Source organism: Salvelinus namaycush, chromosome 40, assembly GCF_016432855.1.
Source record: "Salvelinus namaycush isolate Seneca chromosome 40, SaNama_1.0, whole genome shotgun sequence".
In the NCBI taxonomy this organism is placed as follows: Eukaryota; Metazoa; Chordata; class Actinopteri; order Salmoniformes; family Salmonidae; genus Salvelinus; species Salvelinus namaycush.
Genome location: NC_052346.1, coordinates 6,302,215 through 6,321,289, shown reverse-complemented (window position 1 = coordinate 6,321,289; position 19,075 = coordinate 6,302,215). Strand labels below are relative to the sequence as shown.

Sequence of the window (19,075 nt, the reverse complement as noted above, 5' to 3'; positions counted from 1 at the left end):
ACTGGCCAGACCAGACGCTGAGCCACAGACTGGCAGAACCAGACGCTGGCCGCACAGACTGGCAGGCAGACGCTTGCACAGACGGAGCCACAGACGCTGGCACAGACTGGCAGCCAGACGCTGGCATAAGCAGACTGGCAGACCAGACCTGGCACAGACTGGCAGACCAGACGCTGGCACAGACCTGGCAAGGACAGAGACGCCGACTGGCACCAGAATGGCAAGCAAGACCCAGCGGCACAGACTGGCAGGAACAGACGCTGGCACAGACTGGCCAGACGAGTAACGAGCGTGGCACAGACTGGCAGGGCAGACGCTGGCACAGACTGGCAGACCAGAACAACCTGGCAACAGGACCTGGAGGCAGGGACAGCTGGGCCAGACTGCAAGCGACCAGACGCTGGACAGACTGGCAGGCCAGACGCTGGCACAGACGTGCAGAACCGCAGACGCTGGCACACAGACTGGCAGACCAGACAGCTGGCACAGACTGGCAGACCAGACGCTGGCACAGACTGGCAGACCAGACGCTGGCAACAGACTGGCAGACCAGACGCTGGCACAGACTGGCAGGCCAGACGCTGGCACAGACTGGCAGACCAGACGCTGGCACAGACTGGCAGACCAGACACTGGCACAGACTGGCAGACCAGACGCTGGCACAGACTGGCAGGCCATAGGGAACACACAAGGGTTTATTCCTTTTTTGTACAATCAGTTGTTTTCTTTTTGGTATGTACAGATATTGATTCATGCATTCATGTCTCCCATGCCTTTAGTGAACTTCAAATGCTCATGGAATTATATTTTGATCCAATGAAAAGGTAAACTGAATGACGTGGACTAAAAAAAGGTAAAGTACATTAGGCTATATGGAGAATATCAAATAACACCTTTCTGCTCTCATTTTACCGCCCTTTTCAATAATGGATGTCCTCACAGTCACTCTATAATTCATGGCCAAGTGTCTGAAATGGAACATAGCAAGACAGCCAGCCCTGGCCAGAAATAGCCTCTCCTCTCCTCTCCTCTCCTCTCCTCTGCTTCCCCCATCCTTTCTCCTCCCTTTCTCTTTCCGGCCCTCTCAACACCAATGTCATGAATAAGGACCTCGCCTTCATTTAGCATCTCTCTCACTCTCTCTCTCTCTTTCCCCCTCTCTCTCCATTTACTATTCTTTCCCTCTCAAATACAATATTTCCCTCCCTCCCTCCTCCACTCTCTCACCTGTCTCTCGTCAAGGCTCTTACTGTGCCTGCCTGGAAAGATTTCTATCGAAGCACTGCTACTTAACTAGCTCACTTCAGCCCACTCTCGCTCTCTCACCTCCTCTCTCTCCAGGCTACTGTCTCTCCTGGCAGAGCTTCTACAGTACCAGGTCGCTACTCTCTCTCAGGCTCCTCACTCTCTCTCCAGGCTCGCTCTCTCTCTCCAGGCTCTCTCTCTCTCCAGGCTCGCTCTCTCTCTCCAGGCTCTCTCTCTCAGGCTCTCTCTCTCTCACGCTCTCTCGTCTCCAGTCTCTCTCTCTCTCTCCTCTCTCTCTCTCTCCTCCAGGCTTTCTCTCTCTCTCTCTCTCTCTCTCTCTCTCTCTCTCTCTCTCCAGGCTCTCTCTCTCTCTCTCTCTCTCTCCTCTCTCTCTCTCTCTCTCTCTCTCTCTCCTTTCTCTCTCTCTTCTCTCTCTCTTCTCTCTCTCTCTCTCTCTCTCTCTCTCTCTCTCTCTCTCTATCTCTCTCTCTCTCTCTCTCTCTCTCTCTCTCTCTCCTCTCTCTCTCTCTCTCTCTCTTCTTCTTCTCTCTCTTCTCTCTCTCTCTCTCTCTCTCTCTCTCTCTCTCTCTCTCTAAGCTCTTGGCATGCTTAAGGGACAGAACAGAAGCCCAGGAAGTTTGGGGAAATGCTAAGACATGCAGCGATGCCCTGTGGCAGGCAGGCAGGCAGGCAGCGTGCTCTATAAAAACCAGGCCTGATCTGAAGCGAGACACGCTAGATGAGATGAGCTTCACAGAGTGAGTAGTCTTCTTATGTCTTCTGGTCAGTTTGGAGTAGAGAGGAGTAGACCAGATGTGCCTGGGCTGCAGGTGGTGGTGTGTGTATAGATGTGTGTGTGTGTGTGTGTGTGTGTGGGTGAATGTGTGTGTGTGGAAAGATAGATCATAGTATTCCTTGACATAATGAGTGGCCATATGGAACATTCTGATGCAATGATTTGAACATATTTTGATAGAGTGACAGTGCACAGAATGTATGGTGTAGTGCAGGCGCCAGCTGAGGTGTCACACTGCTTGTCGTGTGTGTGTGCCCTGCACCTGGAGCCTGACCACCAACCTGCAATAGGAGTTCACCCTCGGGCATCCAGCCATCCACCAATCCTGTTGTCTTGCTGTTGTCATGGTTACCACCGTTGGCCTTCAACCCATTGCAAGCGTGGGTCTTCAGGGCAACTATCGAGTGAGAGAGAAACAGGGAGAGGGAGATGGAGAGAGAAGGAGAGAGGGGAAAGAAAGGGAGAGAGAAGAGAGAGGGCTTAAGTCTTTGGAATAATGTTTACAGAGAACTGCTGTGAATGTCAGAGTGCTTTATAACACACAGGCATGACAGGCCCCTAGCTCATTAACAATTCATTAAACACCATTTCTGAAAAGGCTCATTCATATGACTCGCAACAACAAACGCCATCCACCACCACAAATACGAAACCGATCATATGGCATTGATAATCAAAACTTGAAACAGTTTAAAGGGGGCTTAAAGGCTGATGTCGGTTCTGTCAGCGTTCCAGGTTTTCCCAGCAGGCATTGCGGGGTGCTTTCTTTAGCTTAGTCTAGTGCATGCTGCTGTCTATTCTGGCTCTCTGGAGCTGTGCTAATGGCTCATGTCTGCTCTGACTGAGCCCATGTTAGTTTCAAGTACTACTGATGCGTTTGCAACTGCTCATTATGAGAGGAGGATGATCCAGTGAGGCAGACACCGTTGGCCTGGACAGAAGGAGGAGAAGACCATGGAGGGGATGGAGGGAGGAGAAGACCATGGAGGGGATAGAGGGAGGAGAATGGAGGGGATGGGGGGAGGAGAAGACCATGGAAGGGGATAGAGGGTGGAGAAGACCATGGAGGGGATAGAGGGAGGAGGAGACCATGGAGGGGATAGAGGGAGGAGAAGACCATGGAGGGGATAGAGGGAGGAGAAGACCATGGAGGGGATAGAGGGAGAAGACCATGGAGGGGATAGAGGGAGGAGAAGACCATGGAGGGGATAGAGGGAGGAGAAGACCATGGAGGGGATAGAGGGAGAAGACCATGGAGGGGATAGAGGGAGGAGAAGACCATGGAGGGGATAGAGGGAGGAGAAGACCATGGAGGGGATAGAGGGAGGAGAAGACCATGGAAGGGGATAGAGGGTGGAGAAGACCATGGAAGGGGATAGAGGGAGGAGAGACCATGGAGGGGATAGGGGGGGAGAAGACCATGGAAGGGTAGAGGGTGGAGAAGACCATGGAGGGGATAGAGGAGGAGAATGAGGGGATAGGGGAGGAGAAGAACCATGAGACGAGGGGTATAAGAGGGTGGAGAAGACCATGGAAGGGATAAGGTAGAGGAGGAGAAGACCATGGAGGGGATAGGGGGAGGAGAAGACCATGGAAGGGGATAGAGGGTGGAGAAGACCATGGAGGGGATAGAGGGAGGAGAAGACCATGGAGGGGATAGAGGGAGGAGAAGACCATGGAAGGGGATAGAGGGAGGAGAAGACCATGGAGGGGAAAGAGGGAGGAGAAGACCATGGAAGGGGATAGAGGGAGGAGAATGGAGGGGATAGAGGGAGGAGAATGGAGGGGATAGAGGGAGGAGAATGGGAGGGGATAGGGGGTAGGAGAAGACATGGAAGGGGATAGAGGGAGGAGAATGGAGGGGATAGGGGGAGGAGAATGGAGGGATAAGGGAGAGGAGAATGGAGGGGATAGGGGGAGGAGCATGGAGGGGATAGAGGGAGGTGAATGGAGGGGATAGAGGGAGGAGAATGGAGGGGATAGGGGGAGGAGAATGGAGGGGATAGAGGGAGGAGAATGGAGGGGATAGAGGGAGGAGAATGGAGGGGATAGAGGGAGGAGAATGGAGGGGATAGAGGGGAGGAGAATGGAGGGGATAGAGGGAGGTGAATGGAGGGGATAGAGGGAGGAGAATGGAGGGGATAGAGGGAGGAGAATGGAGAGGGGATAGAGGGAGGTGAATGGAGGGGATAGAGGGAGGAGAAGGAGGGGATAGGAGGGGGGAGAATGGAGCGGGATAGGGGGAGGAGAATGGAAGGGGATAGAGGGAGGAGAATGGAGGGGATATGAGGGAGGAGAATGGAGGGGATAGGGGGAGGAGAATGGAGGGGATAGGGGAGGAGAATGGAGGGGATTAGAAGGAGGGAATGGAGGGGATAGAGGGAGGAGAAAGATGGAGGGGATAGAGGGAGGTGAATGGAGGGGATAGAGGGAGGTGAATGGAGGGGATAGAGGGAGGAGAATGGAGGGAATAGAGGGAGGAGAATGGAGGGGATAGAGGGAGGAGAATGGAGGGGATAGAGGGGAGGAGAAGACCATGGAGGGGATAGAGGGAGGGGAATGGAGGGGATAGAGGAGGAGAAGAGGGGATAGAGGGAGGAGAATGGAGGGGATAGGGGAGGAGAATGGAGGGGATAGGGGGAGGAGAATGGAGGGGATAGAGGGAGGAGAATGGAGGGGATAGGGGGAGGAGAAGGAGGGATAGAGGAGGGGAATGGAGGGGATAGAGGGAGGAGAATGGAGGGGATAGGGGGGAGGAGAATGGAGGGGATAGGGGGAGGAGAATGGAGGGGATAGAGGGAGGTGAATGGAGGGGATAGAGGGAGGTGAATGGAGGGGATAGAGGGAGGGGAATGGAGGGAATAGAGGAGGAGAATGGAGGGAGATAGAGGGAGGAGAATGGAGGGAATAGAGGGAGGAGAATGGAGGGGATAGAGGGAGGAGAATGGAGGGGATAGGAGAGGAGGAATGGAGGGGGATGAGGGAGGAGAAGACCATGGAGGGGATAGAGGGAGGAGAATGGAGGGGATAGAGGGAGGAGAATAGAGGGGATAGAGGGAGGAGAATGGAGGGGATAGAGGGAGGAGAATGGAGGGGATAGGGGGAGGAGAATGGAGGGGATAGAGGGAGGAGAATGGAGGGGATAGAGGGAGGAGAATGGAGGGGATAGAGGGAGGAGAATGGAGGGGATAGAGGGAGGTGAATGGAGGGGATAGAGGGAGAAAGAGGAGATGTGGGAATGAAAAGATCTAAAGCCTTACAGTGACACTGAGATAAAGCATTCTGAATTATTAGTATACTGAATATGCTTTAGAGGGAGTGCGAGAGGGAGAGAGAAAACAGAGTAAGAGAAAACAAAGAGAAGGAGTGAAAGAGAGAAAAGTGATGGACAGGCAGGACAGGTTTTTTTTCCACTTGTGTGAGACGTGGAAAAGGCATTAGTGTACGGGTGAGAGAAAGGTCACCAACCGGTGTGACATCTCTATAGCACCTCTAAAGCTGGAGCCTCACTCTGGAGCCTCACTCTGGAGCATCACTCTGGAGCCTCACCTCTGTCCAGTGTGTGTGTGTGTGTGTGTGTGCGCGTGTATGCGCATCACTCTGTAGCCTCAGTCTGCCCTTACCATAGAACTAACTAGGAGTACTCTACCCACAGTACCACCTCCACATCCCACATGGTCCGGTCGGGATCACTGGCTCAAACCAGTGGGGACGTAGCCTGGCCCTACAATATGGATATACCGTTAAACACCACAGACACATATAGCTCTAAGAAACAGATATTAGAAATCTAAATGAACATGTTATATTGGATGTAGGCTACTGCTCAACTGTAGAAAATGAAGTTTGAGTTGTAACACCCAAACACAGAGAGACTCGAGAGTCTTTCAGCATGACCCCTGACCTCTGACCCCTGTACAACTCCCTGACCCCTGAGCAAGCGTGTGGACATGATGCTCTAAATGACCAACACACAGGTCTATAGTGATCTGGAGGAGGACTTGATTGAGGGGGCTGGGGTGTGAGGCTAGAGGGGACAATAGAGGGGTCACAAGGTCAACCCACCCACCATCTATCGGCATCAGGTCAACGTGCTGGGGTTCAGACCCAGATTCAGACCCAGACCCATACTCATACCCAGATTCAGACCCAGACTCATAATCAGACCTAGACACAGATTCATACTGACACACTAAATCCTTCTGCTTGGTAATGATATAAACTCATCTACTGGGAAGTATCAGCAAAGGATCAAAAATCAGCATTCCTTTTCTGTTTGGTGAAGATAATACGTTAGAACTTGACAGAAACAAGTTTCAGCTCTGTTTCATCCGCTAAGATTCAATAAAAGGCATTCTAACACAGTTTAATTCATACACGGCCAAACAATGTTCCCCTGCTCCTCAATGAGAAAGCTCTGTTTCGACGGAGACAAATGGAGAAGTTTAAACGTTAAAAGCCAACGGGAAGCATTGGAAAGAGATTGAAGGCTTTCTGCCTCGTCTACATCGGTCTGTTCCTTCAAAGGCATTGTGGAAGTACTGTGGCCTCTTTCCCATGGCTTTAGTTGGATTCCACCAGCGACAGGGCTAAAAGGCCAGGCGACCAGCACGCAACCAATGGTACTTCTCAGGACCCCAACACATTCTCTGTCTGGAGGGCAAAACAGAGATACTAATCGTTTCACAATGCATGCAGAGATCCCCTGAAACTCATTGTCCAAACGAGTAGAAAGATTTGAAATGATAGAAACTCTCATAGCATTCCACGTACAGTATAAAAGGGGTTTTGGGAAACGCAGGTTCACTGTGACTAGAGACTACAGAAATACTATACTTAACCTTTTACTCGGTGATTCCTTATCGTAAAGACGAGTGAAAATGAGTTGAACTGTATATTGTAACCTCTCTGATGACAGACAGCACTTTACAGACGGTTTAAAAAAAATAAAAAATAAAAACGCAAATGAACAAGCACATCTGTGAAGTGGACAACAGATAACGGCTTCAAAGACAAACCGCTGATATTGATGTGAGGTTGGTGTTGACGCTCAATACCACCAATGGCCCTCATAGCTTTCCCTGTTTAAAAGGGGATTGGGAAATGCTGCTCTATTAGGGACAGAACAAGCTAAGGAAAATACTACAGTACACTACAGTACAGTATATTACAATACACTACAGTACATTACAGTAGAGTACATTACACTGCAGTACAGTAGAGTACATTACACTGCAGTACAGTACATTACACTACAGTACAGTACATTACAGTAGAGTACATTACACTACAGTACAGTATATTATGGTAGAGTACATTACACTACAGTACATTACAGTAGAGTACATTACACTACAGTACATTACAGTAGAGTGCAGCACACTACACAGGGTCTAGTGCCTGTCTATCTGTCAGCTTGGGGTTAAAAACATGCTACCCTCTCTCTCCCACACCCAACGTTGCTCTCATGAATACAGATCTGTATCTCATTTCCACAATGAAGCAGTAGCGTGTCAGTCTGTCCTCCTCTCTCTCTTCCTCTCTCTCTCTTCCTCTCCTGCCAACTAGGAAGAGTATTCCTAGTTAGCGGGGCTGTTTACCTAGCTACCTGAGTCGTCGTCTGTTGCCGCTGTTGTTTTTCTTGTCGCTGCTGCGTCATGGGTCGTTGTCTACATCGTAAGCCGTTGAGCATGTGGAAGAGAGGCTCTAACATCAATTGGGTGAAACCGGGCGGCCGGATCCTCCTTATAAAAGATGAATTAATACGTTGGTGCAAATAATGTAGCGGTGGTATTCTGAAGAAGAAGAATCGGCTGCTTGTTGCTATTCTGGACAGAGCAGAACGGGTTTAAGTTAGAACCCTGGCTTATGGAACTCATCTCTATCCTATCTCTCCAACACAATCAACTCTTTCATTCAACACAGAGATCAACTGGATTCTGGAATGCTCATAATTAACCCAGCGCTTGCCGAACATTCCACGTACTTCGCCCCAGAAGTCAACAGCCCAGATATGAGAAAATCCACAAGAACGTTAGCTATAGCCACTGTAGCTTGACGGCAAGTGCCATTACATCACACCGGTCTAAATGAATGAACAGGGGAGCGATGAGCGCTTTCACTGAGAGAGAGAGTGCAGTGTCGTGGAACCAAGGGAGAGACATGTTAGCCATCAAACATTAACGCCAGGGCCTATTTGTGCGCCGCGTCACGTGTTGATGACACCACAGCAGCAGCAGAAGCCTGTGACACACACAAGGAACCTAGGAAACAGAAAGTCCTTTTGACTCCGTAGAACAAGGGGAGTGCCTGCCTGCCTGCCGCCCGCTTACTAAACACACACACTTCCTGTTGGCATAATGGAGAGAGTGGTGGCAGCCAACAAGCAATATAAACATCAGAATAGGAGCTCCTCAGTTCCAGTGTACAGATGACCGACTCTGTCGGGGCGGGCCACCACCTGCATTCTCTAACCTCCCTACTTCTGGCTGTGACTCTGTGGCTGAGTGCACTGGGGAGAGATTGCTACTGTACTGAATACTGTAACAGTAAACGGCATTGTACTGTTGTAAATATATGGCTGCGTGGTTGAGTGCATACCCATGCACTTTGTGACTAACCCTAAAGATGGTCACTGTACTAATGTAAACAGCTACTGCGCTGTACTATTTTAAAGATGGTTACTGTACTAATGTAAACAGCTACTGCGCTGTACTATTTTAAAGATGGTTACAGTACTAATGTAAACAGCTACTGCTCTGTACTATTTTTTTTTTTTTTTTTTTTTTTTGTAAATTTAAAATTTTATCCCATTTTCTCCCCAATTTTCGTGGTATCCAATCGCTAGTAATTACTATCTTGTCTCATCGCTACAACTCCCGTACGGGCTCGGGAGAGACGAAGGTCGAAAGCCATGCGTCCTCCGAAGCACAACCCAACCAAGCCGCACTGCTTCTTAACACAGCGCGCCTCCAACCCGGAAGCCAGCCGCACCAATGTGTCGGAGGAAACACCGTGTACCTGGCCCCCTTGGTTAGCGCGCACTGCGCCCGGCCCGCCACAGGAGTCGCTGGAGCGCGATGAGACAAGGATATCCCTACCGGCCAAACCCTCCCTAACCCGGACGACGCTATGCCAATTGTGCGTCGCCCCACGGACCTCCCGGTCGCGGCCGGCTGCGACAGAGCCTGGGCGCGAACCCAGAGACTCTGGTGGCGCAGTTAGCACTGCGATGCAGTGCCCTTAGACCACTGCGCCACCCGGGAGGCCCTCTGTACTATTTTAAAGATGGTTACTGTACTAATGTAAACAGCTACTGCTCTGTACTATTTTAAAGATGTTTTCAGTACTAATGTAAACAGCTACTGCGCTGTACTATTTTAAAGATGGTTACAGTACTAATGTAAACAGCTACTGCACTGTACTATTTTAAAGATGGTTACAGTACTAATGTAAACAGCTACTGCACTGTACTATTTTAAAGAATGTTACTGTACTAATGTAAACAGCTACTGCACTGTACTATTTTAAAGATGGTCACTGTACTAATGTAAACAGCTACTGCACTGTACTATTTTAAAGATGGTTACTGTACTAATGTAAACAGCTACTGCTCTGTACTATTTTAAAGATGGTTACAGTACTAATGTAAACAGCTACTGCGCTGTACTATTTTAAAGATGGTTACTGTACTAATGTAAACAGCTACTGCGCTGTACTATTTTAAAGATGGTTACTGTACTAATGTAAAAACTACTGCGTTGTACTATTTTAAAGATGGTTACTGTACTAATGTAAACAGCTACTGCGCTGTACTATTTTAAAGATGGTTACTGTACTAATGTAAAAACTACTGCGCTGTACTATTTTAAAGATGGTTACTGTACTAATGTAAACAGCTACTGCGTTGTACTATTTTAAAGATGGTTACTGCACTAATGTAAACAGCTACTGCGCTGTACTATTTTAAAGATGGTCACTGTACTAATGTAAACAGCTACTGCGCTGTACTATTTTAAAGATGGTTACTGTACTAATGTAAACAGCTACTGCGCTGTACTATTTTAAAGATGGTTACTGTACTAATGTAAACAGCTACTGCGCTGTACTATTTTAAAGATGGTTACTGTACTAATGTAAACAGCTACTGCGCTGTACTATTTTAAAGATGCTTACAGTACTAATGTAAACAGCTACTGCGCTGTACTATTTTAAAGATGGTTACTGTACTAATGTAAACAGCTACTGCGCTGTACTATTTTAAAGATGGTCACTGTACTAATGTAAACAGCTACTGCGCTGTACTATTTTAAAGATGCTTACAGTACTAATGTAAACAGCTACTGCGCTGTACTATTTTAAAGATGGTTACTGTACTAATGTAAACAGCTACTGCGCTGTACTATTTTAAAGATGGTTACTGTACTAATGTAAACAGCTACTGCGCTGTACTATTTTAAAGATGGTCACTGTACTAATGTAAACAGCTACTGCGCTGTACTATTTTAAAGATGGTTACTGTACTAATGTAAACAGCTACTGCGCTGTACTATTTTAAAGATGGTTACTGTACTAATGTAAACAGCTACTGCGCTGTACTATTTTAAAGATGCTTACAGTACTAATGTAAACAGCTACTGCGCTGTACTATTTTAAAGATGGTTACTGTACTAATGTAAACAGCTACTGCGCTGTACTATTTTAAAGATGCTCACTGTACTAATGTAAACAGCTACTGCGCTGTACTATTTTAAAGATGCTTACAGTACTAATGTAAACAGCTACTGCGCTGTACTATTTTAAAGATGGTTACTGTACTAATGTAAACAGCTACTGCGCTGCACTATTTTAAAGATGGTTACTGTACTAATGTAAACAGCTACTGCGCTGTACTATTTTAAAGATGGTTACTGTACTAATGTAAACAGCTACTGCGCTGTACTATTTTAAAGATGGTTACTGTACTAATGTAAACAGCTAATGCGCTGTACTATTTTAAAGATGCTTACTGTACTAATGTAAACAGCTACTGCGCTGTACTATTTTAAAGATGGTTACTGTACTAATGTAAACAGCTACTGCGCTGTACTATTTTAAAGATGGTTACTGTACTAATGTAAACAGCTACTGCGCTGTACTATTTTAAAGATGGTTACTGTACTAATGTAAACAGCTACTGCGCTGTACTATTTTAAAGATGCTTACTGTACTAATGTAAACAGCTACTGCGCTGTACTATTTTAAAGATGGTTACTGTACTAATGTAAACAGCTACTGCGCTGTACTATTTTAAAGATGGTTACTGTACTAATGTAAACAGCTACTGCGCTGTACTATTTTAAAGATGGTTACTGTACTAATGTAAACAGCTACTGCGCTGTACTATTTTAAAGATGCTTACAGTACTAATGTAAACAGCTACTGCGCTGTACTATTTTAAAGATGGTTACTGTACAATTGTAAACAGCTACTGCGCTGTACTATTTTAAAGATGGTTACTGTACTAATGTAAACAGCTACTGCGCTGTACTATTTTAAAGATGGTTACTGTACTAATGTAAACACCTACTGCGCTGTACTATTTTAAAGATGGTTACTGTACTAATGTAAACAGCTACTGCGCTGTACTATTTTAAAGATGGTTACTGTACTAATGTAAACAGCTACTGCGCTGTACTATTTAAAAATGGTTACTGTACTAATGTAAACAGCTACTGCGCTGTACTATTTTAAAGATGCTTACTGTACTAATGTAAACAGCTACTGCGCTGTACTATTTTAAAGATGGTTACTGTACTAATGTAAACAGCTACTGCGCTGTACTATTTTAAAGATGCTTACAGTACTAATGTAAACAGCTACTGCTCTGTACTATTTTAAAGATGCTCACTGTACTAATGTAAACAGCTACTGCGCTGTACTATTTTAAAGATGCTTACAGTACTAATGTAAACAGCTACTGCTCTGTACTATTTTAAAGATGCTTACAATACTAATGTAAACAGCTACTGCGCTGTACTATTTTAAAACTCTCTGAACTACTCTACTAAATACTGTCACAGATAGCTACAAGTTCAACCATGAACACAAATTAATCAATTTACAGTTAGCGCTCACTCTCCTTCACTGAAACCCTCTTCCCTCCTCTACCTTTTCCTCCCCCTTCCCACAAATCGCACATCACCAATTGAGTGTGTGTGTGTGTGACATGAACAGTGACCCGTTAAATGCGACAGCTTGTGTTGGGGACACACATTGATCCCCCCCCCCCAACCCAGACCCCCCGATTCATGAATCATTAATGAAAATTACCCAGAAACACACACACACAAACAGGGGAAGGAGTGAACTGCCCGCCACCACACCATGGGCCAAGAGACACCGATGGGACGTGTGAAATATGTATGTAGCTAATGGCCCAAACGAACAAGGTCAATCCCAGTTGAGGTCACAAAATCCTCCTGCTAAACCCCATCTCTAACCGTAGGGGAGAGAACATTCAACCTAATCTTAGGTTGTTAGCAGTGACGTAGAGGTGAAAAAAAAATAGGTGGGAAACCGCTCATTACCGTTCACGGTAAAGTAAAGTAAAGCTCCCTATATTTTTAAGAATTTCTTTTCTGCAAAAAGTGGGTCAACACTCTCAAAAAAATATATTCTTTAACCTGTTTTACCCACCACTACACCACTGGCTGTTAGTGATAGTTCAACCCCGAGCATAGACCTTGACTATCTAGTTGTAAACTCTGGATAAATATAAAAGCACTAGGACTCCAGGACTGAACGGAAATGGTACAATATGGAGATAGTTCACTCATTAGAGGACTGTTCCATTCATGTTATGCTATTTCCCTTCTCCTGTCAGTGAGATGCTGGAACCGGACATATTAGTATATGAGCATTTTAGCCTCATGATATCGCTCAGTCATGCTGTGCAGCACAATAACATGCTAAACGCTTTGAATCACGTTATATGGCCCTATATTTAGCTTGGTAATGAGTTACATTATTAAGATGTGATTAAGGCCATTCTATGCTAATGACATGATGTGAACTTTTGCATAATTTAAATTATACAGCTAGTATTCCATGCAACATAGCACATGGATTTCATGTGTGGCTGAGCAGGTGCAGTAGAGGAGAGAGAGAGAGAGCGATGCTGCCTGGGACATAACACTATACAATGTTACTACAGCGATAATACAACGTTACTACAACGTTACAGGCTGGTCCCAGATCTGTTAGTGCTGTATCACCAACTGCTATGGTCACTGTCATGCCAAACATGACCATAGGATTTGGTTTTACAGCACAAACAGATCTGGGGCCAGGCTATTTAAACGCTGTACTACGACACCGCACTAGAAAGTTGGTCTACATGGCTTCCACTTTAGCCTTGGTACCAGTCTTTGTGCTATCATTCCACTCCTTGCCACTTGTTGTCATGCCAAACAAGCAGTGGAATGATAGCACCAACAGACTGGTACCCAGGCTACTTCCACTCTCCATTCTAGCGGGAGATCAGCGCCTCTCTGGGTGGGGAGGATCGACTTAACCCGCTACACACACCAGGGAGGCTCAGGATCAGCAAGTAGAAATAGGATGTAGAAATAGGATGTATAGGATGTAGAAATAGGATGTCTTGCTCCCAGACAGACTAAATAACTTTTTTGCTCGCTTTGAGGACAATACAGTGCCACTGACACGGCCCGCTACCAAAACCTGCGGGCTCTCCTTCACTGCAGCCGAGGTGAGTAAAACATTTAAACGTGTTAACCCTCGCAAGGCTGCAGGCCCAGACGGCATTCTCAGCCGCGTCCTCAGAGCATGTGCAGACCAGCTGGCTGGTGTGTTTACGGACATATTCAATCAATCCTTATCCCAGTCTGCTATTCCCACATGCTTCAAGAGGGCCACCATTGTTCCTGTTCCCAAGAAAGCTAAGGTAACTGAGCTAAACGACTTCCGTCATCATGAAGTGCTTTGAGAGACTAGTCAAGGACCATATCACTTCCACCCTACCTGACACCCTAGACCCACTCCAATTTGCTTACCGACCCAATAGGTCCACAGACGACGCAATCGCAACCACACTGCACACTGCCCTAACCCATCTGGACAAGAGGAATACCTATGTGAGAATGCTGTTCATCGACTACAGCTCAGCATTTAATACCATAGTACCCTCCAAACTCGTCATCAAGCTCGAGACCCTGGGTCTCGACCCCACCCTGTGCAACTGGGTACTGGACTTCCTGACGGGCCGCCCCCAGGTGGTGAGGGTAGGTAACAACATCTCCACCCCGCTGATCCTCAACACTGGGGCCCCACAAGGGTGCGTTCTGAGCCCTCTCCTGTACTCCCTGTTCACCCACGACTGCGTGGCCATGCACGCCTCCAACTCAATCATCAAGTTTGCGGACGACACTACAGTGGTAGGCTTGATTACCAACAACGACGAGACGGCCTACAGGGAGGAGGTGAGGGCCCTCGGAGTGTGGTGTCAGGAAAATAACCTCACACTCAACGTCAACAAAACAAAGGAGATGATTGTGGACTTCAGGAAACAGCAGAGGGAGCACCCCCCTATCCACATCGACGGGACAGTTGTGGAGAGGGTAGTAAGTTTTAAGTTCCTCGGTGTACACATCACGGACAAACTGAATTGGTCCACCCACACAGACAGCGTTGTGAAGAAGGCGCAGCAGCGCCTCTTCAACCTCAGGAGGCTGAAGAAATTTGGCTTGTCACCAAAAGCACTCACAAACTTCTACAGATGCACAACCGAGAGCATCCTGTCGGGCTGTATCACCGCCTGGTACGGCAACTGCTCCGCCCACAACCGTAAGGCTCTCCAGAGGGTAGTGAGGTCTGCACAACGCATCACCGGGGGCAAACTACCTGCCCTCCAGGACACCTACACCACCCGATGTCACAGGAAGGCCATAAAGATCATCAAGGACAACAACCACCCGAACCACTGCCTGTTCACCCCACTATCATCCAGAAGGCGAGGTTAGTACAGGTGCATCAAAGCAGGGACCGAGAGACTGAAAAACAGCTTCTATCTCAAGGCCATCAGACATTTAGTGGCCACTGCCAACATACTGACTCAACTCCAGCCACTTTAATAATGGGAATTGATGGAAATGTATGTAAAAATGTATCACTAGCCACTTTAAACAAAGCCACTTAATATAATGTTTACATACCCTACATTACTCATCTCATATGTATATGTATATACTGTACTCTATATCATCTACTGCATCTTGCCATCTTTATGTAATACATGTATCACCAGCCACTTTAAACTATGCCACTTTATGTTTATATACCCTACATTACTCATCTCATATGTATATACTGTACTCGATACCATCTACTGCATCTTGCCTATGCCGTTCTGTACCATCACTCATTCATATATCTTTATGTACATATTCTTTATCCCTTTACACTTGTAGTAGTTGTGGAATTGTTAGGTTAGATTACTCGTTGGTTATTACTGCATTGTCGGAACTAGAAGCACAAGCATTTCGCTACGCTCGCATTAACATCTGCTAACCATGTGTATGTGACCAATACATTTTGATTTGATTTGAACAGGTGTAGCTTAGCACAACACTCACAAACCCTTCCCCATCCAAACCATCCTTGATATTAGAAAACAGAACCACTCGCATAAACAGAACCACTCGCATAAACAGAACCACTCGCATAAACAAATACATTAACCACTAGCATAAACAACATCTGAAGAGGGCAGTATGCACTGCAACAACACACACACACACACACACACACACACACACACACACACACACACACACACACACACACACACACACACACACACACACACACACACACACACACACACACACACACGAGGATGATAATAACATGAACTGAAAAGCGATGTAGTGTTACGTAAGCCCTAATCTGCCTGCTCTCAGATCACAGCAGAGCAGATGGCCTATCCTGGAAACAGTGGTGTTCGGATGCCCATAAAGGGAAACCAGGACAACACAGTGTAAATACAACATTTTACATCTACGTCATTTAGCAGTCCCTCTTAGCCAGAGTGACTTACAGCAGCAATTAGGGTTAAGTGCCTTACTCAATGGCACATCAACAGATTCAAACCAGCGACCTTTTGGTTACTGGCCCATCGCTCTAACCGCTAGAGTACCTGCAGCCAAATACAACTACAATACAACTTAGGCCAGGATTCAATCGGATCACATTTTGTCTGCTATGCGCCATTTAAAGGTCATTTCCCATTGAGCTGACATATGCAGCGTTTACCGTGAACGCGGGAACATCGCCTTTAAAAGGTGCATCGCGCGTCCGGACTGAATCCAGGAGAACCACTAGAACACTACCTTCCCGTTAAGCTCTTGTTGTCAATCCCAAACAACCACCAAGTACGCAGTCTTCATTTTTTAAATGGAAAACAATACGAAGGTCACAAGTTACAAGATTATGATTTTGTGAGTGATTTTGTGACTGACTGACTGACTACCCCAGGTAATACTGAAGGCTTAAAGAGAGAGGGAGAGCTCCCAGTTGAATAGCCTCCATCACACTCCACTGAATAAATCCATGAATGAATCGTGATGACATTCAACTGAGAGGAAAGCACACACATGGCTTAAAGAAATGGTCCAGAAAGAAACCATGAAGAAGCAAGACGTCCTCAGAGACTAATAAACATGTGTTTGGCTTCCTGCCAGATCCCGCTGTCTGTCTGTATAAACAACACTTAAAAAAAAAAACACATATACTGTGACATGTCCTTGATGCTGTCAACTTGATTCAAATGAGGATGTTTATTTTGTCAAAAGGTAGTAGGTCTCTTGAGTGAGTGAGTATTTGTTTATCTTTTCCCCCCCCGGTACTTCTTTGTGATTCTGTCTTTAAAAGCACATACTTTGTTGCAAAGCATTTCCCAAAGGGACATTAAAGTACACTATTATATTCTCTTCCTCTTCAAGACTGTCTTAAAGCATTTTGTTCATCTGAGGGTGAGGACAGCAGTACAGCAACAACAGACAGCTAACATGATCACAGTACCACTATATCATGGCCACAACACGGGTCGCTACTATTGTTGTATAATATGGTTTTAATCAGCTGATCCGATCAGGACAGTTGAGTAGTGCAGAACATATAACACAGTACAGTTGGAGAGGACTATGTAGCTGGCTAAGAGGACTCCTTTCACTTCCTGGAATACATTTTGATGCTGCAATGATCTGTAAATTGGCTTACAGTGGTTTGTTGATGACTCTCATTGCCAAGGTTATCCACTCCAAGCATATAGCCATTCTGTACAGGACTCAATGAATCCCTGGCTGGCAGGGCTAGCTCCCAAATTACACCCCATACCTGATTACGGCGGTAATCTAGTTTGGGTGAGCTGGGGGATTTCAGACCCCCATGCTTAGCAGCTTGACACCAATAGCCTCTCTTCCTGATGTCGGTAACAGAAGGAAGCTGACTCTGAAATGGTAAAACAGAGCTGAGGACATGCTGAGTTAGAACTGTTTTTTAATCTACAGGAAGTACAGTCTGGAACACTGGCCTTAGTGTGCATGTTCATGCTGTAATACAAGAACACATAAGTGTGTTTTCTTACGTGTAAAACGTCACTACGTAGAGTAAGGGAATACCAGCTTTGAATCCAGCTGAGCCAAACCTCAGAGCTGTGCACCACTCGTCATCAACACTTCCTCTTTAACAACAAAACACTTCCAAGAACTGATGCATCGGCAATTCCAGTTCCCCTAGGAGTATCTGACGCTAGCTGACGCTGGATGATGTAACCTACAGGGCAACAACACGCACACACACACACACACACACACACACACACACACACACACACACACACACACACACACACACACACACACACACACACACACACACACACACACTGCATGGTGGTCCTGATTCTGGTGATGTTGCCTACGGGGCGACAATACTGTAGCTAGCCAACTGGCAGAACTGACATGGGTTCTCACTGTTTCAATGGTGTGGCAGAGAGACACACGCACGCACACAAGCGTCATTTGGTGGCCAGAGGGGGCAGGGCAGGCACAGTTGGGGTGGCCCAGCTGGGAGAGAGAGAGAGGCCCTGGCACTAACCGGACCAATTTATGGATCTCCTGTTTGTCTGCTGGTTTCATTACACACTAATTACAAAAGACAAACATCAGTCTGCCTCTTGATTAAATCAAGCTGTTTATGCTCTGTAACCGCCCTGTAGCAGTGACTCCCAACAATGTACAGCATACCCCCGTTCTGCCTATGTATCAACTTCAGTCAACTCTATAAGCCTACAGTATAACATGAGGGTTCGGGTTACACCATACGATAGTTGAAAAGCAGAAGAAATTAAATATTGATCATATGGACAGTGTTTCTGTGAGTAAACACAACAAACAGAATAAAAGGGCCCCGTAAACACACAGTGAAAGTGACAGGTGGGAAATAGTCACATATATCAGTCCATCACCGGGGGCCGTTCTCCCAACCATACTGGACATCTACTCAAAGCGTCGTCTGAGGAAGACCCGCAACATTATCAGGGACCCCACACACCCCATCCACGGGCTGTTCACTCCTGTACTGCCTAGCAGGCTGTGTCGGAGCATGGGGTCGAGGACAAGCCATCAGACTGCTAAACACATGAACCGGGACTGGCCGTTTGTGCTGACTCTCCACATCTTAGCACACATGCGCTCATTCACACAGCCTCGCATATGCACAACACATATACAAGCACACGCGCACGCACGCACGCACGCACGTGCACCGAGACGTACGGAATTTGGCCCTACTACATGTCTGCCAGAAGCAGTTGTGTGTCAGTCTAAGACGATGTAAACATTGACGTGACCAATAAGGCCCAGGTAGCAGTGAATCTGTCAGTGTGGATTTGTACAGCCTTCGCTCTCCCTCCCACAGCTCTCCTTCCTAGTGCTTTGCTGGCACGTGTACACACACACACGCACGCGCGCGCAC

The 19,075-nt window shown here is 46.7% G+C and overlaps 1 protein-coding gene across 1 annotated transcript in view; it reads right to left on the bottom strand.

Annotated features, from left to right (window-relative positions):
• Window positions 1-19,075, bottom strand: part of LOC120033436 (aryl hydrocarbon receptor-like) — an 81,675-nt gene that overhangs the window by 46,168 nt on the left and 16,432 nt on the right. Inside the window, exon 4 of the mRNA XM_038979796.1 lies at window positions 2,323-2,438. Coding sequence (XP_038835724.1) covers window positions 2,323-2,438 — 116 coding nt within the window. The remainder of the gene's footprint in view (window positions 1-2,322; window positions 2,439-19,075) is intronic.